General features: G+C 56.4%; 1 protein-coding gene across 1 annotated transcript in view; it reads right to left on the bottom strand.

The window, feature by feature from the left end:
* Nucleotides 1-738: 738 nt before the first annotated feature.
* Nucleotides 739-20,207, bottom strand: part of PLOD1 (procollagen-lysine,2-oxoglutarate 5-dioxygenase 1) — a 28,210-nt gene continuing 8,741 nt past the window's right edge. Inside the window, exons 2-19 of the mRNA XM_080656614.1 lie at nt 19,290-19,381; nt 18,001-18,134; nt 17,189-17,352; nt 15,785-15,897; nt 14,113-14,176; nt 12,646-12,743; nt 11,758-11,859; nt 11,135-11,266; nt 10,452-10,573; nt 9,348-9,452; nt 8,804-8,929; nt 8,377-8,518; nt 7,464-7,577; nt 6,745-6,810; nt 6,057-6,161; nt 4,119-4,265; nt 3,220-3,345; nt 739-1,624 (exon numbers count right to left, since the gene is read on the bottom strand). Of these exons, the coding sequence (XP_080512740.1) occupies nt 1,469-1,624; nt 3,220-3,345; nt 4,119-4,265; nt 6,057-6,161; nt 6,745-6,810; nt 7,464-7,577; nt 8,377-8,518; nt 8,804-8,929; nt 9,348-9,452; nt 10,452-10,573; nt 11,135-11,266; nt 11,758-11,859; nt 12,646-12,743; nt 14,113-14,176; nt 15,785-15,897; nt 17,189-17,352; nt 18,001-18,134; nt 19,290-19,381 (2,108 nt within the window). The 3' untranslated portion in view covers nt 739-1,468. The remainder of the gene's footprint in view (nt 1,625-3,219; nt 3,346-4,118; nt 4,266-6,056; nt 6,162-6,744; nt 6,811-7,463; nt 7,578-8,376; nt 8,519-8,803; nt 8,930-9,347; nt 9,453-10,451; nt 10,574-11,134; nt 11,267-11,757; nt 11,860-12,645; nt 12,744-14,112; nt 14,177-15,784; nt 15,898-17,188; nt 17,353-18,000; nt 18,135-19,289; nt 19,382-20,207) is intronic.

Raw genomic sequence — 20,207 nt, 5'->3', positions numbered from 1 at the left:
CAGTGGATGGAGCGTCGGCCTGTGGACTGAAGGGTCCCAGGTTCGATTCCGGTCAAGGGCATGTACCTTGGTTGCGGGCACATCCCCAGTGGGAGGTGTGCAGGAGGCAGCTGATCGATGTTTCTCTCTCGTTGATGTTTCTAGCTCTCTATCCCTCTCCCTTCCTCTCTGTAAAAAATCAATAAAATATATTTAAAAAACAAAAAAATAAAAATAAATAAATCCCTGTCCCTACCACTTACCTGTGTGACCTTTGGCCAATTACTTGGCCTCATCTATAAAAAGGAAATAATAGCTCCACCCCAGAGGGCTGTGTGCTGAGTGCCTGACAGACACAGTGCCCAGCCCACAGGAAGGGATGGATGGATGCTAGCTTTTGTTATGAATAAATGCCCTGGGTTGCTAGTGCCCCAAGAAGTGTCTCCCAGGGCATGGCGGGGCTGGCAGACGTTTGGGAGTTCTCTGATGTTCATGTTTGCAGGAAGGGTAGTCAAGAAGGCTTCAGAGAGGAGGGGACACCTGATGCAGATGTTGACGGATGAAGAAGCCTGCCCCAGGCGGCCCGTGCCTGGCTCACACGTAAGGGTTTGCGGAATATACACGTGATACCAAGTTCACATGCTCGTTTGGGAAACAGGCCCTGAGTCTGCTGAGAGATCTTCCTTGCCAATCATGGGCTCTTAAAACCCCTCCCTGCAGACACTCCCCCGACAAGAGCACTCACCCAACCCAGGCAGCTCCCCCTCGGTGGTTTGAATGACTTTTAATAGAAACTCTCCTGTTTCTGTCTGTCCCTCTCTCCAGAGACATGGGGACATGCAGGACAGGGTGACGCAGTACAGTGTGTGGACATGTCCCTCCCTCCCCCCACCCCGGCAAGGGTCAAGTAGAGGATGGCGCTGTGGCATCCATGCCTTTCCCGCCTTCCAGGAGGTCTGCCGAGTCACCATCTGCAGGGACAGCATGTGGCTCCCGTGACAGGAGCCGGGGAAGAAGGGGCTTCCGCAGTCCCGGGTGAGGACTTGAGTCTGATCCAGGTCTCGGTGTGGGCCCTGAGGCTTGAAGCAGATCCCGGGGCTGCCGCTCCGCGTGGGAGAAGCTCTGGGGTGTGGCTCCACGCCCCTAGAGCCTCTCGGGCAGCTGGGTAAGCCCCTGTCTGCTCAAGTGTCACTCATGGAAGGACCGGAGGAAGGGGGGCTGGGTTTTTGAGGAAGACAAGTGGAAAAGGATGAGCTGTTCAACGCAGTGAAAGTGAACAAACAGCCTCCCCCGGGGGCTGGGGGCAGAGCACCAGGAAAGTCCCAGCCAAGGAGGCGTCCTCGCCTCCGACCTGCGACCCAGTCTCCCCAATGGCAGCTCCAAGAGCAATGGGAGGTCCAGAACCTGGAGGCTGGACGGGGTTCCCTGGGGCCCCGGGCAATGGTTGTTGGCAGAGAGGAAAACGTCCGCAGTGGCTGGGCCTGGCCAATTAGGGATCGACGAAGGAGACGGCGATATAGCGGGTGCCCTTGGTGGTGGGGAGCCCCTCGTGGTAGTGCGTGAGTCTCCCGGGGTGCATGAGGGCCCAGCCCTTCCGTGGGGCTCGGATGGAGCAGTTGTAGCGCAGGAACCGACAGCCACCGCCCTAGGAGACGTGAAATGTCAGTTTCCCAACAGGAAGTGTCAGTTCTCCAGCAGGAAGCTGGGCCCTCCCCGCACACCCCCCCCCGCACCCCGTTCTTCCATCTGAGCCACCACAACCTAGCAGCCCTCAGCACAGCCTGCCTGGGATGCCTGTGGGGTGACAGCCATATGCTGCCTAAGGAGGTCACTCAGCAAAGACCGAGTGATCAAGAGTCAGGCAGCCCTGGCCGGTTTGGCTCAGTGGATAGAGGGTCGGCCTGCAGACCAAAGGGCCCTAGTTTGATTCCGGTCAAGGGCACATGCCCAGGGTTGCAGGCTCGATCCCCAGTGGGGGGTGTGCAGGAGGCAGCCAGTCAATGATTCTCATCATTGATGTTTCTATCTCGCTCTCCCTCTCTGAAATCAATAAAAAATATATATATTTTTTTAAAAAAGTCAGGCAGCCTTGGGCAAATGTCAGCCACACCCTTTATTAACTGTGACCAGCCTGCGCCTCAATTTCCCATTCTGTAAAATGGGCATTAAATTGCACAGAGTTGTGAGAATTCAATAAGATGATACAAGTAAGAGCTTAGGACCAGGTTTCTCAACCTCAGCACTATGGACATTTTGAGCCAGATAATTCTTTTTTTTTTTAATTGTGGTAAAATACACTTAACATAAACTTTACTATGGTAACCATTTTTAAGTGAACAGTTCAATGGTATCAAGTACATTCATACGGTTACGAAGCATCACCATGACAGGCCAGATCATTCTTTCTTATGGGGCTTTACCCACTAGATGCCAGTAGCACCGAACATGTCTTCAGATATTGCCAATGTCCTTTGGGTAGGGGGGCAAAATCGTCCCCTATGAGAATCCCTGGCACACTGTCGACTCTCAAAAAAAAAAACAGGTGTTTTTATGGGTCTCCTTCACAGTGTGTAACCCGGGAGGGACTGAATCACAGAAAACTCCTTAAAAACAGTAGCTTATGGAGTGAATGAGTGAATGGATGAATGGCTCTATAGCTGATCACACCCACAGGCCTCCCTTGGGGTCCTAAGGCCCAGAACTGCTCCTCCGCACCCTCATGTCCTCCTGGTTTCCCCAGATTCCCCTCCAGCCACAAGCCTGGGTTCAGTCATCCCCAAAGCAGCCCTCTTCCAAGGATGATGCGGACCCTGAACTTGTTACGACTAGCTACACTCCTTGAGTCCTTACTGTGGGTCCCCATACGCCGGTACCTGGATGAGCTCATGTCATCCTCACAACTGTGGGGAGGGCACTTTAAGTTTTCTCAAGAGATTGCCTGAGGCCCCCGAGCAAGGAGTGGGGCGGGGGGGGGCAGGACCCAGGTGAGGTTATCTGATCTGGCTCAGCCTCCTGGGCCTTGCTCTCTTGGGCCTAAAGCCCTCTCCCTCCTGCCAAACTGTGCTCTGAGCCCGCCCCTCCCAGAAAGCCTTCCCCATGGACCTAGTGCCCTTTCTCTCTGGTTCCTAGCTCCCTGGTGCTGCCGTACCCTGGGCCCCTCAGCTTCAAACACCCTGCAAGCTGCTCACCAGCCAGCCCTCCCTCCTGCCTGCTCCCTGGGCCAGACCGGCCCCTGCTCACCTCGTAATCCACCCCGACCCTGTTCAGGGCGATGTTGATGGTGAAGGTGGAGGCGTCGTGGTGTGGCATCAGCGAGGGCTGCTCGTCAGGCTTGTAGCGGACGACGAAGGCCAGGTCGAACTGGGCCTGTGCCAGGGAAAGACACCGAGAGCTGGCATGAGAGGCTGCGCAGGCCAGGAAGGCAGGTGTCCAGAGGGCCCCTCATCATCTGCTGGAACGTCGTCGGCTCCCTGAGGGCAGTTTATCTAACACTATGTTCTCCAGGGCCTGGTACCGTGCCTGGCACAAAAAAGGTTCTCAATAATAATGTGGGGAGGAAGGGAAGGACTGGAGGGAGGGAAGGAAGGGGAGGAGAGGAGGAAGGAGAGAAGAGAAGGAGAGGAGGGAAGGGAGGGAGGGAAGGGAAGGGAAGGAAGGTGGAATGAATGAATCTAATCCTCACACCCTCACAACTATCTAGGCGGGTGGTCCCTTGAGGGCAGGGCCCAGGCACACCCAAAGCAGGTGTTTGGAGAAAATCCTGTGAACGAGGAAGTGACAAGTACAGAGGCCAAAGAGGCATCAACAGACACGTGGGTGAGGGAGCTAAGGGGACCCGAGGGAAGAAGGGCATGCTGGCCACTGACCGGGGGCTTGTCTGGTGAGCTGGCAAGGCAGTCGTGGGTGCAGGGGTCAAGGACACAGAGGGAGGACTCAAATGGTCAGATGATGTCAGAGGATAGAGGCAGAGGGGCCCCGCCTTCCCTGGCCCCAGCACCTGATAGGAGGAGACTTCCCTCCTGCCTAGAGACCAAATATTCAGGCCTCTGCCCCGCTGGGAACACTTCTCTCCCCTCCGCCTCTCCCCCTCCCCAGCGCCTCCACCCCTGCCTGGTCCTGGCTGCACCCAGCCTGCCCACCCTGGTGTAGTAGCCGGGGTAGAGCTTCTCCGTCACGGGCGCGATGTACTCCACCAGGAACTTGTGCCACTCCCGCTCAAAGCTGATCTGGTTCATGTGGATGTCGATGGTCGGCACGTTCTCGTAGCCGCCCTGGATGCGGTTGTCCTGGAAGCGACCCAAAGAGGGTGGTGAGCCGAATTCTAAGATGGCCCCGATTCCTGCCACCTGTCCAATCCCCTCCCCTTGACCTTGAACCTGATGGGATAAGGGCAAAGGTGAAGGGGTTTTGCACGAGTAATTAAGGTAACTAGTCAGTCGACTTTGGTTTAATCAAAAGGGAGATGATGCTGGATGAGTCTTTTTTTTAAAAATATTTTTATTGATTTCAGAGAGGAAAGGAGAGGGAGAGAGAGAAACATCAATGATGAGAGAGAATAAGTGATCGGCTGCCTCCTGCACGCCCCCTACTGGGGATTGAGCCTGAAACCTGGGCATGTGCCCTTGACCGTAATCGAACCTGGGACCTTTCAGTCCGCAGGCCAATGCTGAGTCAAACCGGCTAGGGCACTGGGTGAGTCTTTAAAGGAGGATCTTGGAGGCCGGCCAGTGTGGCTCAGTGGCTGAGCATTGACCTATGAACTAGGAGGTCACAGTTCCATTCCCAGTCAGGGCACATGCCTGGGTTGCAGGCTCAGTCCCTGGTCGGGGGCGTGCAGGAGGCAGCCGGTCCATGATTCTCTCTTATCATTGATGTTTCTCTCTCTCTCTCCTTCTCCCTTCCTCTCTGAAATCAATAAAAATATATTTTAAAAAATAAAGAAGGAGCCGAAACCGGTTTGGCTCAGTGGATAGAGCGTCGGCCTGCGGACTGAAGGGTCCCGGGTTCGATTCCGGTCAAGGGCATGTACCTTGGTTGCGGGCACATCCCCAGTGGGGGGTGTGCAGGAGGCAGCTGATCGATGTTTCTCTCTCATCGATGTTTCTAGCTCTCTATCCCTCTCCCTTCCTCTCTGTAAAATATCAATAAAAAAAATATATTAAAAAAATAAATAAATAAAGAAGGATCTTGGAGGGAGAGAATCTCCCTGCTGGCCCGGAAGAGGCAGTCACCTTGAGCTCCTTGAGCTCAGGACATGCGTTCTGCCATGGGAGCTTGGAATAGGACGCTGAGCCTCAGAGGAGCACCAACCCCGGCTGACTCCCTGATGGGGGCCCTGGGAGACCCTGAGCAGAGCACCAGCTAAGCTACACCCAGACCCCAACCCACAGAACCCGGAGATACTCAGTGGATGTTTTAAGCCGTTAAGCTTGGTGGTCCTTGGTTACACAGCAGAGAACACGCATGCAGAGGGCCGCAGGTTAGCTCGGGCACGAGCATCCCGGGAAGCCCGGGCACTGGAGCCCAAGGATCAGCCAGACCCAGAACGCACGGGCTGTGCCGGTCACTGGGTTCTGGAGCTAAGCTCCCCGACCAGAGATGAGTCAGCTGCCAGGCTGAGGTCAGCCACTCTCTGAGGCACAGGCCCAGGGCGCATGTGCCTTTAACCAGGGGTCCTGGGCTCTGCAAGAGGAGGGCAGGAATGGGAGTCCTCCTTCAGCAGGGTGCCACTTGCTTCTACGGTGGGTGGTCGGTGGTCAGTGGTCGGGTGATGTCGCCTCCTAATTGCTCCTCCTCCACACCTGCTCACTCCTCCCCCTTTCCACGCCCAATCTGGGAAGGAAGCTCAGTCACTGGAAGGACAGGAACTGGAAACCTAGCGCCTTAAGGTTAAGGCATCTCAAAGTCACCCTGTGGCATGGCAGCTTAGAGACCAGCATTCCATCCCTTTCCGCAATCCCTCTACTCCTAAATGCCAGCGCCCCCATCTGAAGAGTCCCCGGCAAAGAGCCCGGAGGGCGGGCCTGGGGGGAGGGGCAGCCTCCCAGCAGCCCCAGTCCAGGCGCCTGGCATCCCACCTTGTTATCTCCCAGAGACCACTGGCCGTAATGCTCCATCTCCTCCACCAGCTCGTCACAGGCCGTCTCCGTGAAGATGGGGAACCAGTAGACATCCGGGCAAGGCTGGGGAGGGTGGGGACTCGGTCACAGGGGTCCAGAGTGGCCACACCTCATCCTCCCCCTGATCCCATGGCCCTTGGCAGAACCCGCCACAGGTCAAGACCCCTTGTGTGGTCTGTGCCCTGCCCCACCCTGGTCTGAGAGCCTCTGAGTGTCCCCCCGGGAGTCCCCAGGGAGCCCGGACTCAGCGAGATGCTGAAGGAAGAAAGAACTGGAGCTCAGAGCTGGCCAAGGTCACAGAACGGCCAAGGCCAAGGCCAAAGCCACCAGTGGGTGGGCACTGAGGGAGCAGAGGCCTGCTGGCTCTGGGGGAAACATGGGCCATGGTCTGCAGTTGAGGCCACATTCGGGGATGCTTTTCCTCTCTTTCCTGCCTGGGCCAGAAAAGAAGCCGGAGGCCCCCAGGCCCTGCCGATTCCGGCTGGAAAGTGCCAGCAGGAGGAAGGGGCCACCGCTGCCCCTTCCCTCGCCAGAGCACAGGACGGGGCCGCGCCTCCTCCCCCAGGTCAGCTGGCTTCGCTCCTCTGTCCTCTGGGTGTCTGGTCTAAATCCAGGAGCTTCATTCCTAGGGGTGCCCAGTCCTCACCATCTCCACCAGCTTCCCCGCCAGGGCCTTGGTGTAGTTCTCGTGAATGTACTTCTCCTTCCAGTCCTGTGGGGAGGGGGAAGCGGGATGGGGTCCTGGGAACCGGCCTGGGCCAGCTGGACTCAACTCCACGGGATGCTCCAAGAGGGGCCTCCTCCCGCCAGGCCACACACAATGTAACTGAACGTCTCCATGCCCGGGGGAGCCGTTGCCTCTGTGCCCACTGGGTGCATTGTGTTGTTTGAGCGTAAAAGTGTGCCCACGGGAGCTGGTGTTTGCATGTGTATGTACACGTGTGCGTAGGTGTACAGGTCTATGTGAAGATACAGGCATGGGCCCACATCAGACATAAGCTCACAATGTATAAGAACACTGTCACAATTTTCTCCTCTTCTGATCACAACATTCTCAGGGGCAAGTCAGGCTGGGACAGTATACCCATTTTAGAGCTAAGATAACTGAGGCCCCAAAGGTTGAGGCTTGACTAAGTCACAGCTAATGGGCCTCTGACTCCCAGTCCCTCCTCCACTAGATGGCGCTGCCTCTCAAAACGCCCTCCTCTTCCTACTCAAATCTGCAGACAGGCCCCCTGGGGTGAAGGGAGGCAGGTGGCCCACAGGGTCCCAGTGTCAAGCTCTGAGAGGGAGGCAACTCCGGCTACAGGATCCCTGGGGCCCCATCCACTCCCACCACGCCCTCCCGCCCACCCAGGGCCTCACCTCAGGGTTGCTGAACACCTCCCAGAGGTCATTGTGGAGGTGGGTGGTCTGGTAGTTGTCCAGGGAGAGCAGATGGCCAAAGGTGTGCCGGTTGGTCAGGAACATGAACACATCCTGGGGAGACCAGGCCGATGAGAGAGACCCTCCCCTCCCCTGCACTCCCTGGGAGGGGCATGACAGCAGCCTCCTCTGCCCACCAGGCTCACCTAGACCTGACACTGGGGATGCGATCAGGGAAGGCTTCCTGGGGGACTGGATGGGAATAAAAGAACGAATATGCCCAAGAAAAGGATGGTGTTCTGATCCTGAAGTTTGGGGTACAGGGGAAAACATCAACACGCTGTCACATTTTTTAAAAGCCACAGAAAATATTGGGTGGGGCACAGGAACAGGGTAAGGGTGCTGCTTGGGCACATTACTTGGAGTACATTTAGATGGAAAGTTTCGTGTGTTTTTAGGTGCTGTCAAAAACGTAAATAAAATAGCCCGGCCGGCGTGGCTCAGTGGTTGAGCACTGACCTATGAACCAGAAGGTCTGGGTTCGATTCCTGGTCAGGGCATATGCCCTGGTTGCGGGCTCCCATTCCCAGTAGGGGACGTGCAGGAGGCAGCCGATCCAATGATTCTTTTTCATCATTAATGTTTCTCTCTCTCTCTCCCTCTTCCTTCCGCTCTGAAATCAATAACAGTATACTTTAAAAAATAAAATAGATGGTGTAAAACCCGGGTCTGCTAAAATGATCCCCACAGACCCCGAGGACCAGCCCGCGTGCCAGTGCCCTGTGTGTCCCCGCCAGGCCTGGCAGCCTTTGAGCTGCCCTGCTGGAACCTCAGAAGCTCCGGGGCATACGGTGACCAGGCAGCCCACCTTCCCCGTCAGCGGGGCCTCCTTGGACCGCCCCCCAAGGCTGACCTGCTGGCGGATGTTGGCGCAGAAGGCCATGTCGGGGTCCAGCTTGCTGTGGTGGAACAGGTCTGTCTGCTGCAGCTCAGCCCGCAGGGCGCTGCCTTTCAGCAGGTAGACATTGGAGATGTAGGGCACATTCCAGACGCCGCTGAGTGAGAAGAGGAAGATGGGGGGCCGCCGGCTTGTGTTGAGGGTCATAGACTAAAGGCCGGGGCCAAGGGAAGGGCATGATAGTGCTGATCTGAGTCCCCTACCCTGGGCAATGGGCCCAGGGTAATTGTCAGGAAGTCCTTCTGTGTGTCTGACTGCAGTCTCCCTTGCTTCAGGTTCGGTGGGAATTTGCGGGCAATAAGGACAAGAATACTGGGGAAGGGGGTGCTGCAAGGTCAGGAAGAAGACAAACGAGGGTGCCCCCCATCCTGTCGGTACTCACACACGCCGCCGCTGCACGATGTCCACGTAGTCCTCGGAGCGGGCATAATAGCCATCTGCACTCAGTGCTCCCCAGAAGTTTGACCACAGCCTCCCATGGCGGGTCATCAATGGGGCAAGGACGTTCCTAAGGAAGGGAGCGCCTCAGAGGGGTCCCCCTGCCCACTGGGAGTTTGGGGCGGATCTGACTAGGCGTGGGGAAGGGTGGGAGGTCTGTTTCAACCTGCAAGCACCTCCCTGGGGCAGGCCCTGGGGGTAGGTTTGGCCCATCTGATACCTTTTCCCTCCCTCAGGGCAGCCAAGAACAGAGGGTGAGAGGGGCATGGCTTAGGGCTTGTGGCGGGGGTAAAGAGTGGGGGGAACCAAGACAAGGTTGCCAGGCTGGGGCAAGCTCAGGGTCGTCGATGAGGCCAAGGCAGGGGAGGAGGACAAAGGCAGGGAAGGGCTCCCAGCAGGGGCCCAGGCCTATCCCGGGCAATGCCAGCCCAGGAGCCCCGCTCAGAGGGCCCATCTGTCTGCCAGCCGCAGCCCACCCACAGCCTCACTTGTTCTGCTCAATCAGCAGTCGCAGGATTTGGGGCTCGGTCAAGGCCACGTCGGCATCCACGCTGAAGTAGTAGGTACAGCCATGGTCCTGACGGCACAAGTCCCTGCAGGCAGGGGGACGCAGGGTCAGTGGGAGTGGGGCTCCAGTGCCAACCTCCCCACCCAGGGTCACGGAGCTACCCGCAGCTGCACTCTCCACCCCTGCTCACCCTGCAATCACCAGGGACCGGCCACGGGTCTTTAGAGACCCTGGTGCAGGTTGGGACCAGCAGCCTCGAAGGTCCCTCCCAATTCCAAGACCCAAACCCTGATGCAGATCCCAAACTCTCAAGACGAAGGCCCAGAGCTTGACAACTGGTATCAAGCGCCCCGAAAACCCTGGTACTGGGGAAGCACCGCCCACAGACAGGCTCCCACAGTGCCCAGGGCCAGGGCAAATGGGTTGTGCCTTCCTGCAGGGTATCTGGGTACTTGTATCAAAGCCTTAACTAAGATTCACGATCCAGATCCAGCCCACTGCCTGGTTTCGTGTGGCTCATGAGCTAAGAATGGTTTTGCATTTTTAACTGGTTGGGGAAAAGAATCTAAGTTGCATGAGAGTCCTAGAAATTCAAACGTCAGTGTCCACAAATAAACTTTCGTTGGAGCCCAACCACGCTCGCTCACGCTACACCAGCAGAGCTGAGTGGCTGCGGCTGAGCCCACAAAGCTGGTTTGCACAGATTCACAACCTAGTCCTTTATGGGAAGGCGGCCAACCACGGATCTGGACAGTCTAATTCTTCTATAGTCAACATAAATTATGAGGGAATCAGAGATTATTTCTCAAGTTGTCAGCATTTATTGACTTCCGGTCCTCCAGTCCTTCCTTTCTCAGATTTGCTTCCTAAATGCTGACACTGCTCAGCCCCAGCCAATCGCAAGACAGAGGCTAGTTCCCCATCTGACAGATGGAAATACTGAGGCCGAGAGAGGGGCAGGACCCTGCCGGAGACCACCCAGACTGCCGAACTCCTGTCTCCCGGTCTGGTGCTCCGGACACGATGGCCCCTCTGCCCACCACCATCAGCAGAGATAACCACGCCCCTCTGACCCCCAACTCACGCGCCCATGTTCCTGGCATCAGCATTCGCCACCTGCATCTCGGGGCCCACCAGCTTCACAGACTGGTACTCGCCGCCATGCTCCGCCAGGAACTGCTCCACCTGAGCCTTGTGGTGTTGCTCCTGGGGAGGGAGGGGGGTTGAGGATGAGGATGAGGGACCACCGCACCTTCTGCAACTGCAGGCTGCCCCCCTTCATTCCTGGCACGTCCCTGGCCACCTGCTTTCCTAAACTCCACGCCTTTGCCCAGGCCAGACCTTCTGCCTGGAATGTCCTCCCTGGCCACCCTTTGACCATCCTCCCCTGACCAGGCCAGGTCCACAGGCCTCTTAAGAGCCTCTGTCATGCCGAAACCGGTTTGGCTCAGTGGATAGAGCGTCGGCCTGCGGACTGAAGGGTCCCAGGTTCGATTCCAGTCAAGGGCATGTACCTTGGTTGCGGGCACATCCCCAGTAGGGGGCGTGCAGGAGGCAGCTGATTGATGTTTCTCTCTCATCGATGTTTCTAACTCTCTATCCCTCTCCCTTCCTCTCTGTATAAAAATCAATAAAATATATTTAAAAAAAAAAAAAAAAAAAAAGAGCCTCTGTCACCAGGACAGCACCCCCAACCCTCAGGCCTCACATCCAGATCATTGATTCCGCTGGGCCACCCGGCAATCCCACCAAGCCCCTGCTACTCACATGGTTGTGAATGAACAGCCGCATCCGTTTCTGGGGATAGTGAAGGCGCAGGAGCCGCTTGAAGAACAGGGACAGGAACGGCGTGGGCTGTTCGATGAACACGCCGACCAGGACCGAGGGAAGAGCTTCCTCCTGCATGGAGGGGGGCAGCAGAGTCCAGCCACTGAGCCACCTCTGAGCCAGAGGTGTGTGGACCTAGCAGGCAAGGGGCCTGGGCAGGGAGCTCTGAGTAGGATGGGCAGGTGGACAGAGGCAAGGACTGGCGGGAGGCGGGAGGCTGCCCTTGCTGGGGACCAGGAGTAGCATGAGCCCTGCCTCGGAGCAAGGACTAGTTGATAGCAGACTGCTGGGGAGCCTGGCTGGCATGGGGTTTGATGTGGGGCCACAAATGAGGAGGAAGGTTTGTGGGATGGGGACGGGGCTGCAGGAGAGCCTGAACGACCAGGCAGAAAAACTGGAACACAGGCATTGGGGGAAATGTGGAGCCATGTGCAGTCTGAGAAGGCTTCCAGGAGGAGCAGGACGGAACCCCAGACAGGGAGGTAATCCCTCTACCTCCGCCAGAGACAACAGTCTCTTCCAGAATCACCCACCTTCCCCCACCCAGCTTCTGGCGGCCTTACCCCGATGCCCTTGAGGCTTCGCAGGCCCTCGTCACACACAACACAGCCGGTCTCGAAGGTCCAGAAGCGCGGGATGTAGTTGCCCAGGTAGTTCAGCTGCAGCTGTGGGGGACGAGGGGTCTGAGAGGTGCCAGTCCCACCCACCTGCAACCACTGAGGCCTCTCCTCCTGGGCCCCAGACAGCTGCCACCCCAGAGGGAGCAGGAATGTGACCTTATTTTGGGTGGGCCTTGAAGAGAGCATGCTCATCCCCTGGAGGTCACCACAGCTGAGGGAGGGGAGAGGGAGGGCTTGGCGCCCTGGTGCTTTTTCATCTCTGGATGGGCTGAGAGCTTGTACAATGCAGATTCCCAGGCCCCGCCCCTTTGAGATTCCCATTGGCCAGCTTGTGGGCAGGGGCGGGAATTCTGCGTTTTAACACATCCCCCTTCCTCTCCCTTCCATTGATTCTGATTCGGGTGGTTGAGGACCTGTCACTCAGAGAAATGTGGGGTGAACCGGGGGCCAGTTCCCCAGGGGCCCGTCTGTAGCTCCAGGAGCGTGGGGACCAGTCTGTACTGTTCATGACCGACCAGGTCTCATGCCCTGGTGCAAACATTCAATAAATATTTCTCAAATGAACAAACGAGCCAGCCCTGGGGTGATGGAGTGTGGGTGACTTGGGGCAGCCGGGCCTGGGCCTGGGTGGGGGCAGTGGCTTCCTTTGTGTCCTGCGGTCCAGTAGGATGAACAGGGCATCAGCGACTACCACAGCAGGAAAGAGGCTCCACGTTGAACTCAGATTTGAGGGCAACGCCTACAAGCTCTCGGGCTCTAGGTGGGTGGCCCTGGCCCCAAGGAGAAGCTGACCCCCTCCCACACTCCCCAGGACCTGGGGCCCCTCCCTACCTTGGTGGGTCCGTTGCCATGAATCAGGACTGGGAGGGTGTCGTAGGCCAGGTTTCGAGCTCGAACATGGCCCATTTCAAACTTCAGCACAACCTCATCTGGGGGTGAGAAATCACAGCGCCATCCAGCGTCAGACCCAGAGGCCAAACTCAGGGGCTGACAGGCTGGGCTCAAATCCCAGCTCTCCCCCAGTGAGCAGGGTATCCCCGTACGTTAGTATGTCACCTCTCAGCGCCTCAGTTTCCTCATCTGTAAAATGGGGATAAGAGTGGGAGGACTGTATGTCCAGTGAGCACTTAGCACCATGCCTGGCACAGGGTGAGCATGGAATCCACAGAAACCCACATTAGTTGCTGTGATTGCTGATGAGAGCTGGAAGCCAGGGATGGGAGAAAGTGAACTATCCCAGCTCAGACACAGCTCAGAGAAGCCCCACAGGCAGGGTCTGGGAGGCGCCCGCTCTGACAGGCATGCAGGGCAGCCCTGCGTACATGCCAGCGACACAGGGAGGCCTGGGAGGGCCAGGGGACAGATGCTGGCCTGGTAGAGAGAGGCCTAATCCCCATGCTAGGACCCTCTTAGTCTGCACATGAGACAGGAAGCTACCTTGTTTGACAGTTATAAAACCCGGAGCAGCCGTTTCCAAGGCCTGAGAAATGCTGGGGAGGGAGGGCTTTGTGGTGGTGACCACGTGAGGGGAGCCCCTCTGTGCAAGCTCCTGGCCCCCACGGGGTGAACTGGGCCCAGTTTATTAACCTAGGCTCATGAACTCCCAGAAGCCACAGCAAAAGGGTGTGATGTTCCCACACCTTCCTGGGAGAGGGCCATGGCTTTGCTCGGATTCTCCAAAAGGTCCATTTATACCATAAATTCACCAATCAGTGATCTGGTCCAACTTCTCTTTTCTAAAGACGGGGAAACTGAGGCCTGGGGTGTGTGTGTATGTGTCTGGCCTGAAGTCACCCAGCAAGCTAGTGGCAAAGCAATGCCATCACCAGCCAGGGGTTTGGGGTCAGCCCAAGGGCGTTTGTAGTTTGAAGAACCAACTGGCCTTCACCTTCCAACTCCCTGCCAGGTCAATCCCTGCCCCCAGGCCAGGAAGCCTTCAGCTGGGAGGTGGAGGGCAGGGGAAGGAGGTGAAGCAGGCTCACCTGTGAGGACCGGGGTGGTGGGGGGGTCGGGGGCAGGGTTGGTACCTGCTGTGTGCATTACCAGGCTGGCAGGCTGCTTCCCTGCCCTGGTGTTGGGTGAATTCAATAAGCTGATCTCATGACCCTCCTTTCTCCACCCGCAGGGACATACAGCTCTGCCCCAGGACACCAGGTGGCCTCTGAGGCCCTGGGGATGAGGCGAGCGACCTCACAGCACAACCCACAGAGAGGAACCCACCCTCTCTCCCCCTTGGCCTCAGGCCCTGCCTGAATCCTCCTCTCCTTCTCTCCATCCCTCCCTGTGGGGGCTGCTCACCCAAGGCTCCATCCAGGTTCTGGAAGATGCGGCAGCGGTGGTCCAGGGTGATATTGATCTGCTCCTGCGGGAGACAGGGCACCAGGCTGCATCAGGGACTGGCCCTGGCAAGGACAGGGCTCCATCGCACCCACTGTGGGCAGCCTGCCCTCCCACCTCTGCCTCTTCCTCACCACATCCGCTTTGCCCAGTCACATCAGGCCAGCTGGGAGCCCTGGGAAGGCCAGCCAGTGGCCAAGCCCCTGGGATCCACTGGCTGAGTGGCCCCATTTACAGAGAACCAGGGGCTCTCAGCACTGGAAGGAATCTAAGGAAACAGCGGGTTCCACTGCGACAAGCACCCTAATAATAACAAACACTGTTTAGTACGTGACCGTGTGCCAATCGCTATTCTAAGTGTTCCATCCACATTAATGAATTTAACCCGCACAACAGTCCTCTGGGAAAATTCCATCATCACTGCATTTTACAGATTTAAAAAACAAGGCACAGAGAGGTTGGGTAACTTGCCCAAGGTCACACAGCTAGTAAGTAGCTGACTGGCATTGGAACCCAGGTAACCTGGCCCTGAAGTCCCTGTTCATGGGCACAATGCTGCCTGTTCCACTCCACTGTGTCTCATGGAGCCAAGGCCAGGCCGAGAAAGGGCAAGGGGCACTCTAGACTCCACCCACATCCCAAGCAGAGCAGCTCCATTTTTATGGCTTAGTCCCCGGGCTTCTGCAGTGATGTCACTGGAGGCAAAGGGGAAGGAGGAAGGATGCGTTAACAAAAAGATCAAGTTTATAGTTTCCACTGCACAGGCCTGACTGCTTCATTGGATGATAAAAACTTGCCCAGAGAGGCGAAGCGAATTACCCTAGGTCACACAGCACAGCATGGATAGAGGACGGGGAGGTAAGCAGAGCAGAATCCAGGAATCCTGACACTTAAGAGCACCCTCAGTTTCCTGTCTACCCAGAGGCTCCTGGCTGGGTCTGGGGCTGCACTGGCCTGGTTCTGCTACCTCCGCTCCCCTCGATGACCCCTGCCTCTTTGAGACAGGCTCAGCAGTGGCCTGTCAAGCTCTCATCAGCTCCCCCACCCCCCACCCCCCAGGAAGCACCCAGGCACAGTGGGCAGCTCAGCCTGTCATTCTTTTCATCACCATCACCATCAACTGATATGAGGTTGTAAATCCCTGTCTCCCCACTTGAGGGCCCTGAGGGCACAGACCCCAACTCTCTTGTCCATTGCCATATCCCAGCCCTGCACCTGTCGGTGTCTCCCACACAGTGGGCGACCAATCAAGATCTGCTGAATAGCCCTAACCAGTTTGGCTCAGTGGATAGAGCGTCAGCCTGCGGACTGAAAGGTCCCAGGTTCGATTCCGGCCAAGGGCATGTACCTTGGTTGTGGGCACATCCCCAGTGGGGAGTGTGCAGGAGGCAGCTGATCAATGTTTCTCTCTCATTGATGTTTCTAACTCTCTATTCCTCTCCCTTCCTCTCTGTAAAAATTAATAAAATATATTTTTAAAAAAAAAAAGATCAGCTGAATAAATGAGTGAACCGATGAATGGATAAATGGGGGTGTCAAGGCCAACCCAGGGATTCAAGACCTACAGGGGCTGCTTCCAGTGCAGCCTGGCCCATGGGATCAGGTCTCCCCAGCCCCACCTGCTGACTCTTACCCTCTTCTCCTTGTCCAAGAAGATCTTGGTGTAAAAGAGCTGGTCGCTGTCACTGTCCTGGCCCTCCCATTCGGCCACCAGCTTGCTGAGGCTGGGGGCATAACCGATGAAGCCTGGGGGTTGCATGAGGACACACAGAAACAGATGCTTAGCTTCCAGTCCCCAAGCTAGGGGCCTCTTCCCAGCCTCCGCTCTCCTCCATTTCCTACTCCTTTATCCACAAGCCCTGCCTCCTCTCAGAAGTCCTCCTAGATTGAGAGGAGGTAATGTCCATAGGCTGGACACAGTCTGCCAGTTAGTGTCATTTAGTGCAAGTTCCCACTGAGCCCAGAGAGGAAGACCAATGGTGCCCACTAAATTGTACCAGCTTAGGTGCTGGGCACCACAGATGGTGAATGAATGGATTACACCGGGAGTTCCTAGAGAGCAGAGCTGGTGGGCACAAGCTGGAGCCCTTTTTCCATAGTTACCTGGGAAACTTGGCCCAGGGAAGGGCAGAGGCTGGGCCAAGGTCACACAGCACATGGGGCCTTAAAGGGAAAAACCCACGCAGATCCCTGGCTATGGGGGAAGGCCGGTGAGAGGAGGCGAGAAATGGAAGAAGGTGGGCAGCCAGGGATGGCCCTGCCCCAGGGGACACCTGTACCCCAGGGCCAGGGCCAGGCCTTCTGGACTGTGCTAACTCTCTGGGCCAGTGGGAAGAAGTGGCTGGACAGAGAAATCCAGAATAAAATATGGATTTTATGCTTTGCAGTGGAAAGCCACTGAGTGATGAGCGTGGATTTGCCTCTGGCTGCTGGGTGGAGAATGGACTGGAAGTGGGAGGGTGGAGCTGGCAGAACAGTGTGGAGACTGATAGATGCCAGGAGCCCAGTGAGGCAGTGGCAATGGGTGTGGACCTCAGAGGGCAGATTCGGAAGATTTTTTTTTATCCTCACCAGAGGATATGTTCATTGATTTTAGAGAAAAAGGATGGGGGTGGGGGGGAGATAAACATTGATCGCTTGCCTCTCATATGCTCCCCAACTGGGAATCGAACCCACAACCCTTTGGTATATGGGACAACGCTTCAACCCACTGAGCCACCTGGCCAGGGCAAGAGATCTTTTGAAATGGGAGTCATGTGACCCACCAAAGGACTGAGGTGGGGGAGGGCAGGTTTCGCCCTATGCAGATGGGTGGCTGTCAATGAGATGAAAAAGACAGCGGGGTGGGGGGAGGACAGGGACGGGGTGCGGGGAAGGGGAGGGGAGGAGTTTAAGGATTAAGAATCAGGAATTCTACTCAGAAGAGCCTGTGGTTGGGACATGAGCGACATCCGGTGGACACCAAGCAAGCGAGGACCCTCGCGGAGATAGCGGTGGATTCCTCTGGAGCCTGCCCTGCCCCGCCACAGCTCCTCACCCCCGGAGCCCAGGAACCTCTTGCCGTCGGACACCACTGGGTACTTGGCCTCCAGCCTGCGGTCGGGGTAGATGAGCTCCTCGGCCGAGAAGACCACCTGGCTCCTGGCCTGCCGGAACTTCTTCAGGAGCTCCCGGGGCCCCGAGGCGAACACCACGTCGTAGCTGCGGCCGGGCAGAGGTGAGCAGGAGTGAGGAGAGGGCCCAGGAGAGCTGGGTCAAGGCTTCTACAATCCCTTGCTCCCAGTCTAGGGACTGGATCTGCCCTACTGTCCCTGGCCCTGCCCGCCATGTTTCCACCCCCACCCAGGACAGAGAGAAGGTCCCCATAACCCATGCCCTTCTCCCACTAGGAGCGTGGCTCGTCACACCTGGGCAGGTCCCCACCCATCTTTTCACCAAGATCAGGAGTGGGCTACACCAGAGGGTCTCTCCTGGGATACCCAGACCCCCTAAGACTTGGACAACCTTAGCTAGAGTAATCTCCCATTTCAGATGTCCTGGGAGAACCTCAATTTAAAATATTCCTCTAGCCCGGCTGATGTGGCTCAGAGGTTAAGCCTTGACCTAGGAACCAGGAGGTCACGGTTTGATTCCTGGTCAGGGCATGTGCCCGGGTTGCAGGATCGATCCCCAGTGTGGGGCGTGCAAGAGGCAGCTGAGTCTCTCTCATCATTGATGTTTCTATCTCTCTCCCTCTTCCTTCCTCTCTGAAATCAATAAAAATATATTTTAAAAATTGTTTTAAAATAGAAACATCTGCCTCTATCTCCCTGCCGAGGAACCCGCCCAGGTAGCCCCCCGGCCACTGACCTGTCTGTGAAGAGAATGACCAGGTTCTCCTTGTCTGCATGCTTCTCCAGAGCTTTCTTCAGCAGCCGAACCTTCATCCCTCCACCCGCCGATGTTGCCTTCTCTCCATGCCAGTCCTCCCCCAGGCCCAGTGCCTGCAGAGAAAGGCCCATAAAGATGGTCAAGTGACCATGTGTGACCAGCCTGTGTCCCATCCCTCCTTCTCCCATAGCCATGGTGTGAGCATGTGACCCAAGAAGAGCCTATCAGAGTCTTCCCTGGGACTGTTCTCTTAAAATTAAGGAAAGACTGCCTTTTCTTCTGAGGTTGAGAAGCTGGTGGCTATCTTGCCACCACGTACAGAGAGTATGTCTGCAAATGAAAACAAACAGGGCCTAAAGACACAAAAAAAGACAAAGACTTGCCCTAGCTGGTTTGGCTCAGTGGATAGAGCGTCGGCCTGCAGACTCAAGGGTCCCAAGTTCGATTCCGGTCAAGGGCATGTACCTTGGTTGTGGGCACATCCCCAGTGGGGGGTGTGCAGGAGGCAGCTGATCGATGTTTCTCTCTCATCGATGTTTCTAACTCTCTATCCCTCTCCCTTCCTCTCTGTAAAAAAATCAATAAAATATATTTAAAAAAAAAAAAAAAAGACAAAGACTTTACCATGCTTGAACCCCTAGATCCAGCTATGCCTGTTTCAAATCTCATTCACGTGAGCTAATACATTCCTTTCTGGCTTAAGGCCGCTCGATTGCAAGTTGTATAGGCAGAGACGTGGCTTGTGTTGTCCATCATCCCTGGTGCCTACCGTTGTGCCTGACACAAGGAGGCCCTCAGCACGCTCAGCTAAATGGAGAAATGCCTCCCTGTGGGCTCAGCCCCAGGGGCCAGGCACAGAGGACACACACCCATGACTCCATGGACTAGGCATAGCCCGTGTTTCTTCAGAGGGGTGTTTGGACAGGAAGGTCTCCAGACGGTGGGCATCCCCAAATCACCCGGGGGAGCTGTGAAATGCCAATGCCCTCTAACCTAGCCACTCCCCCGCCCCCCGAGAGCCCACACCCACTACATTGAGCACCACCACACACCTCTCCAGTCTCACTCTCCCCACACTCTCCATCTCCAGCCCCTCGTGGATTTTGCTTATGTCTTTCTCCCTCTTGCTTTTCCTAACTCATTTCCAACGTTCAGGCTTCCAGAAGTTTCCCCTGTGGCTCCAAGTCAGTTAGGGAAGGTGGACACCCAGCTCCTGGATTCCCCCTCCACTCCTCGGTTGTCTCTGCTCCACCTGGGGAGCCCCTTACCTGGATCTTGTAATTGAAGAACTGGGCTGAGCGCTTGAAGCGTCGGAACCCCTCGGTCTCCTTCGTGGCCACCGTGAGAACTAAGAGGTTGTCTAGGGACAGAGAAGGGCGTGGTGAATGGGATGGAGGATGAGGACAGGTGACAGGTAGGGGCAGGTCACTGTTCTTGTCAAATCCCATAGGCCATGTCCCCATTTCCATTATAGACAAGAGCCCAAGGCCCAGGTAGGAAGGGGTGTACCCAAGGTCACCCAGTTGGTTAGTGACAGAGCTGGGATGTAACCTGGGTCTCCAGATTCTCCTCCAGGGCTCCATTCACCTGAAACTGACCAACATGACAGGAAGTGTCCAGAGCAGAGGTGTCCGCATCCTGCCCTGTGGGGCTGGGCCTCTCTGGCTTTAGGGGGCTCTGGGCAAGGCACGGGGCGGAGGGAAGGATTCACTCTGGATGCTGAATTCTGGGAGGACCTCTCTGGTCCATGTTGGACATTAGCCCAGAGGCAGCCACCACTATCCACACTGCACCCAGAGCAGACATTACTAATCAACCCCTACAGACTTTCTTGCTGAGTCTCACTCATCCTTGGATTCTCCCAACACCATGAGAACCAATGAGAGTCGGTCGAGGAGTGGAAACCGACTTGAAATCCCGGCCATTGACCAGAGCAGCTGTATTACCTTTTTTTGTTTGTTTGTTAAATCCTCACCTGAGGATATTTTTCCCATTGATGTTCAGAGAGACTGGAAGGGAGGGGGAGAGACAGAAACATCTATGTGCGAGAGACACATGGATTGGTGGCCTTCCACATGAACCCAACTGGAGCTGGGATTGAACCTGCAACCCAGGTGTGTGCCCTTAACCAGGAACTGAACCCAGAACCTTTTGGTGTTTGGGCTGATGCTCTAACCACTGAACGC

This window comes from Plecotus auritus (assembly GCF_963455305.1).
Source record: "Plecotus auritus genome assembly, chromosome: 2".
Classification (NCBI taxonomy): Eukaryota; Metazoa; Chordata; class Mammalia; order Chiroptera; family Vespertilionidae; genus Plecotus; species Plecotus auritus.
The sequence above is the reverse complement of the archived record's forward strand: the minus strand, read 5'-3'. Positions and strand labels throughout refer to the sequence as shown.